Source organism: Neophocaena asiaeorientalis, unplaced genomic scaffold, assembly GCF_003031525.2.
Source record: "Neophocaena asiaeorientalis asiaeorientalis breed wild unplaced genomic scaffold, Neophocaena_asiaeorientalis_V1.1 scaffold85, whole genome shotgun sequence".
Classification (NCBI taxonomy): domain Eukaryota; kingdom Metazoa; phylum Chordata; class Mammalia; order Artiodactyla; family Phocoenidae; genus Neophocaena; species Neophocaena asiaeorientalis.
The window spans coordinates 1961863-1979518 of NW_020174301.1; the positions used below are offsets into that span (position 1 = coordinate 1961863).

General features: G+C 34.4%; 1 protein-coding gene across 1 annotated transcript in view; it reads left to right on the plus strand.

Moving 5' to 3' along the window:
* Window positions 1–17656, plus strand: part of SHOC2 (SHOC2 leucine rich repeat scaffold protein) — a 70691-nt gene that overhangs the window by 33187 nt on the left and 19848 nt on the right. Inside the window, exon 3 of the mRNA XM_024756056.1 lies at window positions 6952–7089. Within this exon, the coding sequence (XP_024611824.1) occupies window positions 6952–7089 (138 nt within the window). The remainder of the gene's footprint in view (window positions 1–6951; window positions 7090–17656) is intronic.

Here is a 17656-nt window from a genome sequence, read left to right on the forward strand (position 1 = left end):
TTTTTTTGCGGCACGCGGGCCTCTCACTGTTGTGGCCTCTCCCGTTGCGGAGCACAGGCTCAGCGGCCATGGCTCACGGGCTCAGCTGCTCCGCGGCATGTGGGATCCTCCCGGACCGGGGCATGAACCCACGTACCCTGCATCGGCAGACGGACTCTCAACCACTGCGCCACCAGGGAAGCCCTAAACTTTATCTTTTTTAAGCTTTCCATTTTGGACAAATTTTAGAGTTAAAGAAAAGTTGCAAAACAAATACTGAGAGTTCCTTGGTGGTTCTTCCCCAAAACAATTATTACTATATTCTAATGATGATTTTTTAAAATTTCCCTTGTTCCTTTTGCATTTATTAATTGAAATTCTTCTATAAGGAAGAGCTGTCCTTCACATTATTCATCATATTGGTGTATATAGTTAGAGAATATTCCTTCTCATTACTGCATAATATTTCATAGTGTGAATATACCATGATTTTATTTATTCATTCTATTGTTGTTGGTTGAACAATACCAAATGCTGGTGCAAACTCTCATTCATTACTGTGGGAATGCAAAGTGGTACAGACACTTTGGAAGACGAAGACAGTGGCAGTTTCTTCCAAAGCTAAACATAGTCTTACCATACAGTCTTATCAGTCATGCTCCTATTTACTCAGATGAGTTGAAAACTTATGTCTATGCAAAAAACTGTACACAAAATGTTTTTAGGTGTCCTATTCATAATTGTTAAAAATTGGAAGTAACCAAGATGTCCTTCAATAAATGAGTGAATAGTAAACTAGTACACCCATACAATGGAATATTTGTTCAGTGGTAAAAAAGAAATGAACTATCAAGCTACAAAAAGACATGGAGGAACCTTAAATGCATATTGCTAAATGAAAGAAGTCAATCTGGAAAAGCTGCATATTATATGATTGCAACTATACAACATTCTGGAAAAGGCAAAATAAAAGATCGATGGTTGCCAAGGGCCCCAGGAGAGAGATGGATCAATGAGTAGTGAAGCACAGGGGATTTTTATTTTTTTATTATTATTTTTTTTATATGTAAGTACAACTTTTTTTTTTTTTTTTTAAACATCTTTATTGGGGTATAATTGCTTTACAATGGTGTGTTAGTTTCTGCTTTATAACAAAGTGAATCAGCTATACATATACATATGTTCCCATATGTCTTCCCTCTTGCGTCTCCCTCCCTCCCACTCTCCCCATCCCACCCTTCCAGGCTGTCACAAAGCACCGAGTACACAGGGGATTTTTAGAGCAGTGAAACTTCTGTATGATACTGTGATGATGGATACATGATATTATGCACTTATCAAAACCTGTAGAACTGGACAACACAAAGAGTGGGTGGCGATGTAAAATATGGACTTCTAGTTAATAATAATAATGTATAAATGTTGGTTCATCAACTGTAACAAATGCACCAAATGCAGGATGTTAATAATAGTGGAAACTGTGGGGAGGTGGGGTATGTGGGAACTCTGTACTTTATGTGCAGTTTTTCTGTAGACCTGAAACTGCTCTAAAAACAAACAAAAAAACTACTCTTACTACCCTCACCACTACCTCCTTAGTCAAAGCTGAAGTCCTTACCTTAGCCCACAAGACCCTGACTCCGGGCTGCTTCATCTCCTATCACTTTCTTCCTTACTCATTATTCCAGCCACACTGTTTCTGTTGTGTTTCAAACTACTGTCTTGCCTCAGAGTCTTTGTGTTTGCTGTTCACTCAGCTTCCCCCAGATATTTCCATTGTTTCTTCTCCCATTATTCAGGTGTATACTCAAATGCTACTCCATCGGGGTTACTTTCCCCTTCTACTTACTATCAATATCTCTAATCTCCCCTTCCCCCCATCACACTCTTTTATCCTGCTTTATTTTCTTTTATAGCTTTTATACGTCCTCACCTTGGTTATATATTATTTATTTTTTCCATATTAAAATATAAGTTCCATTAAGGCAGGAATTTTTTTTTGTTTTGTTTGTTTGTTTGCGGTACGCGGGCCTCTCACTGTTGTGGCCTCTCCCGTTGCGGAGCACGGGCTCCGGACGCACAGGCTCAGTGGCCATGGCTCACGGGCCCAGCGGCTCTGCGGCATGTGGGATCTTCCCGGACCGGGGCACGAACCCATGTCCCCTGCATCGGCAGGCGGACTCTCAACCACTGCACCACCAGGGAAGCCCAAAGGCAGGAATTTTATCTCTTTTTTCCCTATTGTATCTTCAGTCCCTAGAATAGTGCCTAGTACATGGTAGGTGCTTAATAAGTATTTGTAGAATGGATCAGTGAATGAAGTCTGTGTTCTCTCTGTAGGCAAATCTATGTAGGAAGTCAAACTTAAAAGATTGCTTACTAAATATGGAATATGAGTCATAAGATGCATCGTATTAATGGCTTGTGTCATCAATATGATAACATGATGTGTTCATTTTCACTAAAAGATACATCTGCTCCACAGACAGGAAACTTCTATTTAAGAGTCAAAAAATGCTCTTCCATGTACAGTGTAGGAGAGACTGCTAGTATTTACCTCCTGAATCTCCCTTTTTTTTTCTCTTTGGATTAAAAAATGTGTAAAAACAAGGAAAAATCACAAAATACAAATATATAAAGTAGAAAATAAAAACCACTCTTCAACCCAGCTAGAGACAAGTCACTGTTAAGATCTTGATTATTGTCCTTTAGAACCATCTGAGATGAACTTATATTTTGTTAATAATATTTGGATCATATAGTAAAATGTTTAAAGTACTAACTGAACAGAGTATAGAAATAATAAATAGTGTGAAAGTAGTTTATGAACTCCTTAAATATTTAATATTCTGTCTTTTGTGATTTGTAACACAAGCTCTTATCCTGGCACAGTATTGTCTAGTGCAGAATTTATCATATATTCAGAATTTTCAAATGGTTTTGATTATTTGAATATGAACAAGAAAAGCTTGGGCAGTTAGGAGTGTTGCTCTAAATAAGAGAGATCTTAAACTCCTTTTTTTTCCTCCTCACACTAAAAATGTTTTGTTAATTGCATTTAATAGGACATTTTGGATTAGTTCCAAAAATATTTTAGATTTTCCTGGAAACTATCTTTTATTAATTATAAACTTTCCTGAAGTTTTTAAGATCTTTTTCATTAGACTGAAGAAAATTCAAAGTTCCTAAGAGAAAATGTTTTGCGTGAGTCCTTTAAAATGTATACGTGGATTTTGGGGAAAATCTAAAGTTTCAAATTTAACTCAATAATATATATAATTTACTTGTGAGTTTATTGTATTTCATGGACTAAAATAAAATTTAAAAATCATGTTACTTTTGTGTGCTGATGCTGTTAAAAACTTAAATCACATTTCCTGAGTTTTAAGCATTTTCAAAACTTTTCGTCATTACTAGATTGTGAGAAAGAAGTATTAGTGTTATTAGATGACACTCTTAATGTATCAGTGTTAACATGATTTCCTGACTTTTCAGAGTGTTGTATTGCTGGAGGATAATTTTCTGGAGAGAATATATACTCAAAATAATTCAGTTATTATATGGTGACTTATATAAATCAAAAAAGGATTTAGGGTTTAACTTAATTTGAGTCTAGATAATTATATTCCCTGCTTCTTAAAAACACTTATTTTTTAGTTTAATATTAGATAGTCATATGTAAGTTCCTGTCCTAAGATATTGGTAATTCATCTGCTTCTGTGTTCAGAGGTGTCAAACTGACATCCTGAACATTGAAAAAAGCCCACAGATACGTTCGATAACACAGTGTTTTGTTCTGTTTCAACCTAAAAATTAGTTGTTAGTATTTGAACATTAGAAGATTTTATATGAAAATATAAATTTCCAGCTTCTTTTGACAAGCATGAGAATTGGACAATATTGAGCTTTCTCGTCCCAACATTGCTGTGATTCTCAACCAGGGGCAATTTTGGCAGTGTTACAAAAAAGGACATTTGTCAATGTCTAGAGATAGTTTTGATTGTCATGACTTGGTGGGGAGGTGCTATTGGCATCTTATGGGTAAAGGCCAGGGGTGCTGCGTATGCACAGGACAGCCTCCTACAGCAAAGAATTATCTGGTCCAAAGTACTTCAGTATTGAGGTTGAGAAGTCCTGTAGTGTAGCAATAATTGACCTGAGTTGAATCATATCTGTTCCGAATAGGCTAAAGTTAGCGACAGTCTCCTCCCGACTTGCTTTATTTACTTGCTGGGACTCTATACACTTTTGAATTTGTGCATATTCCTTTAAAGTAGTGGGATTTACTTTCATGGGAACTGAAACAACTTCAAGTATTATTAGAAAGGTTGCGGCAAATACAAAAAATATTTATTACTTCTGGCCTGAAGAGTATTAGAATCCAAGTTTTATTTTCCCCAGTTATCATCATTTATTCTTTCAGTTGAACATGGTTCTGTGTACTAAGCACTATACTAGATATGGAAGAGATGAGCAGCTGCTTACACTTTAAGGATTATTATGTCTTGGAGATATGTTCTGTTTATCATTATGTAATGCTTTCTATATCTCTGATAATTTTCCTTGCTTTGAAGTTGACTTTGTCTGAAATCTATGTAGCTACTTCAGCTTTCTTTTGATTAACATTAGCATTGTGTTTCTTTCTCCATCCCTTTATTTTTAATCCACCTGTGTCTGTTTTTCGAAGACAGTACTATTTAGTTGGGTCTCGTTTTTTAATCCACTTTGATAGTCTCTGTCTTTTATTTGGTGCATTCACATTCACATTTGAAGTGTTTATTGATTTAGTTGGCTTTTTTAAAATTAATTTTTATTGAAGTATAGTTGCTTTATAATATCAACTGTATTTGGAACTGTTTTCTATTAGTTGAACTTGTTCTTTTTTTTTTTTTTTTGTCTTTCACCATTTTTCTGCATTATCTGGGTTTAATTGAGCATTTTGTATTATTTCATTTTCTCTCTCCTTAACATATCATTTATACTTGTTTTAATTTTTTTTGTGTGTGTATGTATGTATGTATGTGTGTGATTGCCCTGGAGTTTGCAATATGGATTTACAGCTAACATAAGTCCACCTTCAAATAACACTGTACCATTCAGGGGTAGTGTGGGTACCTTAAAACAGAATATTCCCAGTTCCTCCCTCCTGTCCCTTGTAACACTGCTGTCATTCATTTCATTTATCCTTAATCTATAATCACCTGCTATATTGTTGCTGTTAATACTTCTAACAAACTGTTATCTGTTAGATTAAGAATAAGAAAATAAAAGATTTTATTTTGTCTTTATTTATTACTTCTCTAAAGTTCTTCCTTTCTTTATATAGATCTGAGCTTCTGACCTATATCATTTTCCTTCTTTCTGAAGAACTTATTTTAATATTTCTTGCAAGACAGGTCTGCTGGCAACAAATTCCCTCAATATCTGTTTGTCTGAGAAAGTCTTTATTTCTTCTTTACTTTGAAGGATAATTTCATTGGATATAGACTTTTAGGTTGGTGATTTCTTTTTTTCTCTCAACACTTTAAATATTTCATTCCGTTCTCTTCTTGCTTGCATGGTTACTGAAGAGAAGTCCAATGTGTTCTTATCCTTATTCCTATATAGGTAAGGTGTTTTTTTTTCCCCCTCTATCTTCTTTCAGAAATTTCTCTTTGTCTTTGATTATCTGTATATGATTTTGAATATGATATGCCTAAGTGAAAATAGGAGGGGACTTTTATATTCACCCTGAGAACCTGGGGTGGGCCTCCTGGAGGTAAAGCACAAGGATTCCAATTTCTCCACATCCTTGCCAACATTTGTTTTGTTTGTTTGTTTTCTTTGTTTTTTTGTTTGTTTGTTTTGATTGTAGCCATCTTCATGGGTATGAAGTGGTATCTCATCGTATTGATTTGCATTTTTTAATGATTAGTGATGTTGAGCATCTTTTCATGTGTTTATTGGCCATTTGCGTATCTTTGGAGGAATGTCTGTTCCACTTCTTTGTCCACTTATAAATTGGGTGGTTTGTTTTTTTGTTGTTGAATTATGGGAGTTCTTTATACATTCTGGATAATTAATCCCTTAGCAGATATGTGATTTGTAAATATTTCCTCCTATTCTGTGGGTTGTCTTTTCATTCTCTTGATAGTGTCCTTTGATACAGGTAAGTTTTAAATTTTGATGAAATCCAATTTACTTTCTCTTTTGTTGCTTATGTTTGTAATATGTGGCTTAATAATATGCCCTACACCCATTTTTCAGTTTTATGCACTTCATTTGCTTATCTTCCTTTTCCAGTATTTCCAACCTCTGCCAAAAAAAAAAAAGGAAAATCATGAGAGAGCCAATATAACTTCTATAAATAAGTTTTTGAAGACAGAAAAACACTAAGAATAATCTGAATTGCCAAATACAGTCCTTTCAACCAGAATGAGGAGAAAAATACCTTATTTTCTATCCTTTTGGAGTACTATTAAATTGAGAAGCAGTTTTAATTTATAAATCTCAGTTTACATATTTATATAACATCAGAACATATGCTTATTTGAAAGCATACATATTTTGAGGTAAAGGTGACCCTCAAGTTAAACTCAAGATGTATCTGATATTATTGTGTTTAATTTGGTTTAAAAAATTAGTAAGCTGTTTTTGAAGTAATGGAATATACAAATGTAAATGTGGTTAAATTGGTTACTTTAAGTTAAAAAAATATATAATATTGGTTGGTACTGATTTACAACCAACATTTTAACATTATCAGATGTCATTTTCCTTTTTTTCTTTAGGTATAATTGACATATAACCTTATATTAGCTTCATAATTCAATATTTGCAAAATGTCATTTTCAAATAACAGCTTCAAATTTTGTGTTTGACTTTTACTTTTTCAGAAAAAGTATAGTTATGATATAGAAAATGTTTTTTCTTTCATTATTTAATATATTCTTTAAAAATTCTTATTAAATTTTTATGTTGGTCGATTTACAGGTGAATTATGTAACCTCATTACGCTGGATGTAGCTCACAATCAACTTGAACACCTTCCAAAGGAGATTGGAAACTGCACACAGATAACCAACCTTGACTTGCAGCACAATGAATTGCTAGACCTCCCAGATACTATAGGTATGAGAGGAGAAAGAAGATACTGTTCATCATTTATAGCTACTTGGACATTAAAATCCATTTTGATAATAAAAAATTAAAATTCAGTGTTGTCAAAGTGGTAAAACTTCTAAAAGACAGTATTTTAAAATCATTTTTTAATTTTCCAGGCAAAGAAAATAACTCAATTTTAGGAAATGGTCTCAATTAAATTGTAAAGGAGATAGAATATTGAGTAATATGTATATGTTCTATAAATCTGCTTAAATTGCAGAATGGGTGCATTTTCTGTTTTTGCTTATTTCAGAATGTTGCATGCTCTTGTATAGGGTGCGGTCCCTTCTTTGCTAAAATAGACCACACTGAAAAAATTAAATCATTGCTGTTTAGTTTTTAAAACATGGCCAGTATATTTTAAAGTTTGTTCATCTTAATATTGAGGGACTAAAAGATGTCTCAGAGTGCAAAATGTGTTTTGAAAGTGCATAGCCAAAGAACAGAAAGTTGGATTGCACTTACTCTGATGTGTTCCATATTTATATATTCTTGTTTCTTTTTCTAAATGACCCCAAATTTATACAAACAGTAGAGGGAATTTTTACATTAGAAAAAATTACTCTGTACTATAATTTTGGTAATGAATATTTACAAGGTTCTCTTACTAAATCATTTGAGGCCTATGATAATGTTATCTTTCTCCAGAAGGATTTTTGTTTTTTTGTTTGCTTCTCTCAGGTACCTAGGGTGACCACTTTATTCCATCTGTGTTCTAAGGTTTGTGATTTTTCTGGTCCCCCCAAGTGATTCAGAGACAAGCGGCAGACTAATTGGAGGGTTGTTTTAATTCCGGTTTACCCCTTGTACTAGGGTGCAGCCCTGTAGGGTACCAGTTGATATTGATTACTAGACTCCCCACCCTTGGCAGGCTCTAGATTTTGACTTTTGGTGGAAACATGCCTTAGCCTTTCAGCTGCATCTTCTAGCTAGGAAAGCACTCTCGGGACAAAATCTTCTCCAGTGTTTTGCTTGTTTCTGGGTTCCCAGCTGGTTTCCAGCCTGGTTACTAGTCATTATCTTGTTAGCTTTCTGATTTTTGTTTTAGAAGTGTTTTTAGTTTTCTTCAGTGGGAGGGTTGCTTGAATTATCTAGTCTACCACTACTTGAAACAGAAGCAATTGTTATGGAATTTTTTAATAAGTTACAATAGACTGTCTTTGGTTAGATGACACCTGTTCACAGAAGAGTAATCTGAGACTTCTTCAGGATATAATAGCTAGCCATTAGAACCTATATCTTTCTGATTCTTGTCCCCTAGAGTCTAGAACAGACAGAAAAATACCAAATAAATACAAAATAAATGAAAAAAAAAGTCATGGGAGACAGGACTAGAAGTTCTAGAAAGAGAATAGAGTAAGACAATGAAGAAGCTATAAAATATAATTTAATATTTCCCTGAACTTGACAAAAACCCAGATAATAAGATTGAAATTGCTTACCAAGAAGAAATAATGAAAAAACATACATTCTGGTAGATGTTTTAAAAATTAGATTTACTTAATTAATTTTAACAATATATTCATACATAATGTTATAAAACCTGTTTTTGTCTAGTTTCAGTTTCAGGGTAATCCTGGCCATATATAATAAGTTGGGAAGTACTCCCTTCTCTTCAATTTTTGCAACAGTTTGTATAAAATTGACATATTTTTTCCTTTAATATTTGATAAAATTAATTGGTAAAGCCACCTGGGTCAGGATTTTTCTTTGTTGGAATGTTTTTGAAAACAATTTCAATTTCTTTGATAGACATAGGGCTATTTAGGTTATCACTTTCTTTTTGAGAAAACTTGGTCATTTGTGTCTTTCAAAGAATGTGTCCATTTCGTTTAAGTTGTCACATTTAATGGGCATAAAATTGTTCATAATATTCCATTATTATTTCAATATCTATAGAATCTGTGGTAATGCCATTTCTCTCATTCCTGATATTGGTAATTTATATCTTCTCTCTCTTTTTTTTTCCCCCTAATCAGTCTGGTTAGAGGTTTATCAATGTTACCAGTTTTATTGATTGTCTCAAAGTATTGATTTTTCTCTGTTCTTTCCTTGGTTTTTGTTTCATTGATTTCCACTTTGACCTTTCTTCTTCCCTTTCATCTGCTTACTTTGAATTTTATTCTTTTTCTAGTTTCTTATGGCGGAAGATTGAGATTATTGATTTGAGACCTTTCTTCTCATACAGGCATTTAGTGCTATAAATTTTGCCTTACATACTGCTTTAACAACATCCCACAAATGCTGACATCTTGTGTTTTCTTTTTTGTTTTGTTCAAAATACTTTCTAATTTACCCTTTTGTTTTCTGTGATCTGTGTGTTATTTAAAAGTATGTTATTTAGTTCCCAACATCTGACAGTTTTCCAAGGGTTTTTCTGTTATTGATTTCTAGGTTAATTCCGTTGTGGTCAAGAACATACTTTGTGTGACTTGAATTATTTAAATGTATTGAGACTTATTTTATGGCTCATTGTATGGTCTATCTTGATAAGTGTTCCATGTGCAATTGAATGTGTATCCTATTTTTGTTGAGTAGAGTAATGTAGATGAGGCAATCAGTGAATTTATTCTACTACTTGCCCTTTTTGGTCTCTTTTCCTCCCAATTTTTATTAGCTTTATTATTAGGACATGCAACATTTATGTTATGTCTTGTTATGCCAGTCTGTATTTTTATTTTAGTCATAATGTTCATCATCAATGCTGTTGCCATAATTGCCCAAGTCATTTCTTGGTTGGCTGAAGTCAATCTTGTAGTAGTTTTCTCAGAAATGGTTCATGAACAGTAGTTCCCTAGTTCTTGTATGTTTGTAACCTTTATACTTAAAAAACAGTTTGATGGATGTAAAAATCACTGGGTTCAACTACTTTTCCTTGAGCATTTTAGGAGAACTAGGAGGTAGCTCTGTTGTCTTCTGGAATTGAATATAAAGTATGAGGCCAGTCTAATTTTTTTTCCATTATAAGTGACTTAATCTTTGTGCCTGGCCACCCAAAGTGTTCTTTATTTCTAAAGTTCAAGAACTGTATTATATCCCAGGGCCCATTTCCCTAGGATACTCTGAGCCAGTTCAACATATAGGTTTAATCTTTATTTCAGTATAGTTTTCTTAAATTACATATTGACATATTTACTTTGTGTTGTATGTTCTTACATTGAAATATGTCTAAATTTGCTTATTTTGAACAACCAACTAATTTTAATAGTAAAGGAGGAAAGAAAGAATAATGCATTTTAACATGATCACTTTTCGGTGGAATGAAACATGAAAGCACTTTAGAAAAGAAACTTATAAAATTAAAGGCTTGCTCAGTCTTAGAAAAAAGTAAAGGTTGTTTACTCTAACAAATCAGACAGGGGAACTGAAATTAAAGATGCTTGAAATGTTATAAAGTTACGTCCTTATCACTCTCATTGAGGGATAATTATTGTATATTTCTTAGGATATTATAGATGCATATACTTTATTGTTCCTTGAGCATATCAGCCAAGTTCTAGCCTCAGGGTCTTTATACTTCTCAGTTTCTCTGCTTAGAACTCTTTTCTCCTAAATATACACATAATTTCCTCTACTCTTTCAACTGATCATATGGATATATAGAGTTCTATAATGGGCATGATCATCAATCAGCCCTGTTCTTACTCTCAAATTATCTAACAATATTTTGTTATTTAGTATTTTATGCATGTGTCTGTTTTCCTGTCTTGTTAAATAACAATCAAAGAGGGATGCAATTAAAGTACTAAAATGAATAGTCTTGGCAAACAGAGATAGCATAGGTAGTGGAGGATGGTAAAATCATCCAGTTAGTAAGACTAGGGTCCTATGGATTCACTTCCTCTGACAAAGGGTAACTTCTCCATGTATCCTTCTTTCTCCTGGCTTTCTTAATTTTACATTTCTTTTCTCTCTTCTATCAGAAGTAATTCTTCTGTATTTCAAGTGTGTTTATTAATATGAAAACATTTGACTTCATTATTAATCTCTACTAGTTGACATGTTATCTCAGAATAACACAGGTGCCTCACTTCTAGCACATTCTACATGGTCAGATTACAAATATGTATTGTAAATCAGTGAGAACTGAAACATTAACAGTAATAAAAATTTAAATATCTCATTTATTTTTATATGCTTTGATAGTTGTCAGCAAACTAATACAGCTGTTATTCCAAGTAGTAGCAAAGTGAATAAGTATTGTTTATTGAAAGTTTTTATAATATTGTAGTCATTTATCATATACCATGTTTATTAAAATAATTCTTTTGCCTTTCTCCATCCCTCTCATTCCCCATATTTTGATTGTATAGCGGAAGGTTGAGATTTGGTGAGAAATCAGAACATTTTGGTCTTGGTCTGTTACAAATCTCAGCAGTCATAATTGACCTTTGAGATCCTCCCTCTCATCTACTGGAGAAGAGCAATTCACCCCAAACCGTCAGTGGCAGACTTTTAGAATATAGTTTTCCTGATACTTTTCTTCTCTTTTCTGGTCTGCTTCTTGAAAAGTATAACTTAAAATGAAAAACAACAACAAAAAATAACACCTATCCTGCAGAGTTGATGCTAGTCCCACAGAAGTTGCCCTGCTCTTTTCCCTGGTCTAAAGAAACTAGCCCTAAACTCACAATTGAAAAATTAAATCTTCTATCGCCTTAAAATCACTTTTCCAAAAATCACTTTAATTCTTTGCCTTTTCTTTTTCTTGTAAGTAGACCCAGATATTTTAAACCCTCTCTTTATTTAACACAAATACTCCTAGAGTAGTTACCATTCTTTGGCAGCACGCACTGCCATTTACTTCCAGGCTGAGCAGTGCCAGGATCACTGACAACTCAGGATGTGAAGAAGAGGCAGAAGGAAATGGGGAGAGGGGCAGCTGGTTGCTGTTAAGTGAAAGAGCGCTTAAAAACATATTTAGAGTTTCTCTGATTTAACCATTAATCTGCCCTGTTGAAGAGTATAAAGTATATTCTTTTCATGTGAATATTTTCTAATTCAAGAATCAGCTATAAACTAAAGAAAATGTTAAGATTCATTACAGAAGTCGTTTTGTTTCAAGCTATGAACCTGATATCTTGAAGCCTTCTGAGGTCTCAGGTGGTTTTATGAAATCAGGGAGAGGAGGGTCTGAAGTAGGAAAAAATATTTTCTATTTCTTTTCAGAATGAGAGAAATAAGCAACAAGTCCTTGCCTTCAAGGCTGGAGCACAGAACAATTCACAGAGGTCTTTTTGTTGCAGTGGTCTCTGAAGAAGCGTTACAGTAATTATGGTTATATCAGCAAGCAGAGTTTTAGTGATTCAATTTTAGGTAATTACAGTGCTGCTTACATGTAACAACTTGTTTGTTTGTTTTTTAATGGTGGCATTCTTTTGAGTTTTTAACTTTTAAGAATTTTTGTATAACTTTTCAGTTTATTTTCAGTTTCTCAGTTTAATGTTTCTGGAAAAAATTGTACCTTTGACATTATTTCATCGTTATAACTTGTGTGCCTTTTCTACTGATTTTTTGCTACTTTGTTAAAATAAGATAAAGACTATTTGAGGTAGAGTCTTACTCAAAAGACTAAATTAACCTAAAAATGCTGATTATATTTGCTGAAATTGAAAGCATCTAATTTTAACTCATAGCCATTTGATGTTTCCATATTTTAAAAATCTGACAGCATAAGAAAGCAAGCTGTCAGAGCAGAACACAGAGCAACTTACAGTCAAAGTTAAGCACAACTGAATGCCAGTGATTGGCAGTGATCAGCCTACATTTATACACAGAAGCTCAGCAACATTGATTTTATTTCTTAGTCACAATGGATCAATATTAAAGCAAGCTATGGCTTGATTTCTAGGTTGCAGTTTAGTTTGTGGTTAAAACCACTTATTGAAAGAGGTTAGAGTTGAAACCACTGCAGGGGGTGAATCATGGTAAATGCCAGACTTCTGATGTCAGGTTTTCTTCTGGCATAAGAAAGCGTTGATATTTTATCCTTACTTTTTTTCACCTCTTTTGTTTTGCTGGGAGTAACGGACTTTGACAAAATGTGGATGACTCCTTGAACATGCCATGCTCTCAAGAAAGTGACAAGTGCTTTGCAAATGTTAGTTTCTTCATCAGAATAGCATATTCTCATAGGTTACAATTTTTAAAGTTCAGGCTCTTCTACACCACCCTCCACCCCCCAAAAAAAAGGAGAAAAGAAAAAAAAAATGTTTAGGAAAGTAGGAGGTATCATTTTTGTTTAAATAACCACTAGTTTTGGTACTAGATAATTTCATGTGGCATTTTCACTACTTCGTTTTCATTTTATAATTTTTATTTATTTTTTAATTAAAATTTTTTTTTATTTTTTAGTTTTTTTGGCTGTGCCGCACGGCATGAGGGATCTTAGTTCCCTGACCAGGGATCAAACCTGTGCCCCCTGCAGTGGAAGCACCAAGTCCTAACCACTGGACCACCAGGGAATTCCCCATTTTGTAATTTTTAACTTCTAGAAACCTATTCTGACTTTAAAACTGAGAAGCAAAAAAAAAAAAAAACTGAGAAGCTTATTTTGCTTTTGGAAGAGAAATTTCAGGAATGTGGTTCTATTTACTGGGTTTGTGAGTTGATAAGCATTTAGAATTTGGTTACCATACTAATCTTTGTTACCAGAGAAAGTTTTTGGGTTTCATTGAGAATAAAAATTGGTTAAAATATTGTATTCACCTACTTTTCTACTGTAAACAATTATTGAGGCATGTCAGTTGGTGGAGCAAAATTATGGGGACTTTCTGCTATTAATAAGCCCTTTCCTCTTCTGGCAGATTTCATAGACCCTTTGGTAAATGCTTCTGCCATTTTATTACGATGGAACAACTTTCTTTCATAGGGAAAGCAGTGGTATGAAGGAGAGAAAGGGATGAGCTTCTTTACTTCCAGTTCTTTTTTAAGATTGAGCCTCTTTTATCTTCAACTTTGTATAGCAAATTAAAATTTTATCAGAAGATTTTGACATTCTTTGTAGTCAGACATTATCACTGCTTGCAAGAAAATTTCCACCTTTACCAGCCTTGTAGCTATAGTGGCCGTGGGCACGGGATAGACAAGGGATAAAATATTGATACCTTCCCTCCCTCCCCATTTTGAAAGGATATGAGTAAATGGCCGCTGTCCTTCAATTTTGGTGGGAATGAAATCGATATAGCCTAGTGGCACTGTCTTATCAAGATTTAAAATATCTATATCAGGGCTCCCCTGGTGGCGCAGTGGTTGAGAGTCCACCTGCCGATGCAGGGGACGCGGGTTTGTACCCTGGTCTGGGAGAATCCCACATGCCGCGGAGTGTCTGGGCCCGTGAGCCATGGCCACCGAGCCTGCGCATCCGGAGCCTGTGTTCCGCAACGGGAGAGGCCACAACAGTGAGAGGCCCGCGTACCGCAAAAAAAAAAAAATCTATATCTTTTGATACATCAGAAATATTTTCACATGTACGCACAGGTATGTATTAGAACGTCCATTATAGAATTCCTTTTAAAAAATTAGAAACAAATGCTGTCAATTGGGGAATGTTTAGATAATGGTGCACATCGTAGAATACAATGGTTAAATAAAATGAAGTATATCTGAATTTACTCACCAGAAAATATTTCTGTGACCTGTTATATAGGGGGAAAAGTACGTAAAATGATCCCATTTATGGAAAAATAAACACGGAAACATTAAAAAAAATCCTGTATTTGTATATGTGTAAGTAAATGCTTACAGAAAGATCTCAATAGGTACATATTAGACTACAAACCATTGTTCTCTGGGGAAGAGAGTAAGTTGCATGTATATATTTTGTAATTAAAAAATGATTTGGTGGGATGGAAGGAGTGCAAAGAGTTGGAAATGATTAGTTCGTTCTCTGATATTTAAAAATGGGCTGCGTAGACATTGGGTGTCTCAGAAAAAATTATTGCAGATATTTGTAGAAGAACTAATTTGTACTCAGACCAGAGAAATCTGATATGTATTTTAAAACCATGTCCAGTTAACATCTGTGTTTCATAGACAGGCTATTTTATAAGATGAGAATGGGTCAAAGAAAAAATCTTTTTATGAACCTTTCATATAATTTTAAGTTTTTGCATCTTGTTCCTAATGGAAAGGAGGACAAAGTGAAATATTTTAGCTTCTATAATTATTAAGAAAGTATGAATGAATGCCTGCTGTGTGCTTAGCACTGAATTCTGTATGGAGACAGAAGTACATAGCAACCTCCCTTACTTAAAGGATTTTCAGTCTTTTGGGGGAGGTAACTAATCCATGAAACAGCTAACAACATAAGACCAAATATAAGTAAATGCCAACGTATGATGAAAACACTGTGTGGCCATGAGTCCAGTTTATAGGGAGATCAATAAGGTCTTCATAGAATGGCCAGAGAAAGCTTCATGAACAAATATGCTGGACTCAGTATGGAATAGAAATGCATTCCATGAGCACAACAAGGACAGTCAAACAGCGTGGAGGCAAGAATGAACATATCATCCTTCTGTGTCAGGAGGAAACAAGCTCATTGGAGCAGAGTCGATGAAATTCACAAAAAATGATTACTTGATAAGGAGCCAACTGAGTTTGAGTCTAGCTCTGCCATTAATTCACTTTGCATATCTTATGCTAAAGTCCGTGCTGAGTACTCTCAGATGGCTCTTACAGCTACTTCTTGGGTATCTTTCTTATCTCTTGTCTTTTTTATCAGAATGGCTATCTAAAACTTCAAACTACCGTGCTCTGTTTTTCCACAACTTAGCTCATATCCTCACTGTATGGAGAAAATGAGCCTCACAATGTAAAATGTCCAAACATCTTGGTCTACATTAGTATAAAACTTCTTCAAAATGTAAAATATTCATTGAATAAAAGGCTGGTATAAAGATATCACAGTTTTTAAAAGTAAAATGACTTTAGAATTACAGACTTTTTCTTTATCAAAAGGGTGTTTTAAAATTACAAAATTATAGAAAATTAAGGAAATTATAGACAAGTTTACAGAAAAAAATTTAATCTTCCATAATTCTATCATGCAGAGATAACTGTTAGGGTTTTTTTGGTTGTTTTTTTTTTTTTTTTCTTTTGCGGTACGTGGGCCTCTCACTGCTGGGGCCTCTCACTGCTGTGGCCTCTCCCGTTGTGGAGCACAGGCTCCGGACGCGCAGGCTCAGCAGCTATGGCTCACGGGCGTAGCCGCTCTGCGGCATGTGGGATCTTCCCGGACTGGGGCACGAACCCGTGTCCCCTGCACCAGCAGGCGGACTTTCAACCATTGCGCCACCAGGGAAGCCCTAACTGTTAGTTTTGATGTGTTTTTCCCCACTCTTTTTGCATGCATGTGTTTTTTACAATGTTGAGGTAATAAAAAGCATGTGATTTTGTTATCTGGCTTTTTTCATTTAATATCATAACTTAGTCTTTCACATCTTAAAGATTTTTGTAACATAATTTTAATAGATACAGACTGTAACAGAATATAGAAATACCGTAGAATAAAATCATGTTTTGAAGATCTGTTAGGTATCAGTCATTGTGCTAAGTATCTTACACACATTGTGTGAGTGACCCTGTCGGATAGGTGGCATTATCCCCACTTTATGAGTGAGGAGATAGACTCTTGTTAAATAACTTGCCCAGGGTCACATAGATAATATAATATCCTTTGTTTTTTCTATTACACTGTGGTGCCTTCAATTTAAATAATTATTCATCTATTCTTGAACATATAGGTTGTCCCCATTTTTTGCTATTAGAAATATGACTATAATTAACATACTTCATCATAAAGCAGATTATTTTTTGCCATCCCAACTTCTAAGTAACATTTGTATCAAATTCAATGTCACAGTGCAGTGACAACAATAGTAAATATTATTCTTGCCCTTATTTCTGATCTCTAAATTCTCTGGAGCTTTGAAAAGTGACCCAGCCCTCTGCTTGTTTGTTTTTTCTCCCCTTCCAAAATTGACACATCTCACTGGAGTGTCATCAGAAAGATACTAGTGAAGCATCCTTAGTTAATTTAGAAAACAATTTAAAGGCAAATTTAACTTGTCTTTGCTAAGTGGTAGTTTTTATTGTTGCTTTTAAATTCAGTTTTCTGCCTGTTGGAATCTTAATTAATCATAAATAGCAAACTCTGGGCCCAGTTTCCAAGCACTGTTATAAGAAAGTAATATAAATGAGCATAGCATACCTCTGTAATAGTTCTAATTGCAGGAATTGAAATGGTTGCTAAGGTTTTTTTCACATTATAGTTGGCTAGACTTATGGTATAGAATTATCATAGTATTTTTAAAAAATATTTATTTGGCTGCACCCGGTCTTCGTTGGGGCATGTGGGATCTTTAGTTGTGGCATGTGGGATCTTTAGTTGTGGCATGCAGGATCTAGTTCCCTGGCCAGGGATTGAACATGGACCCCCTGCACTGGGAGCACAGAGTCTTAACCACTGGACCACCAGCGAAATCCCCAGAGTATTTTTTTTTTTTTTTTTTTTTTTTTTTGTTTTGCGGGG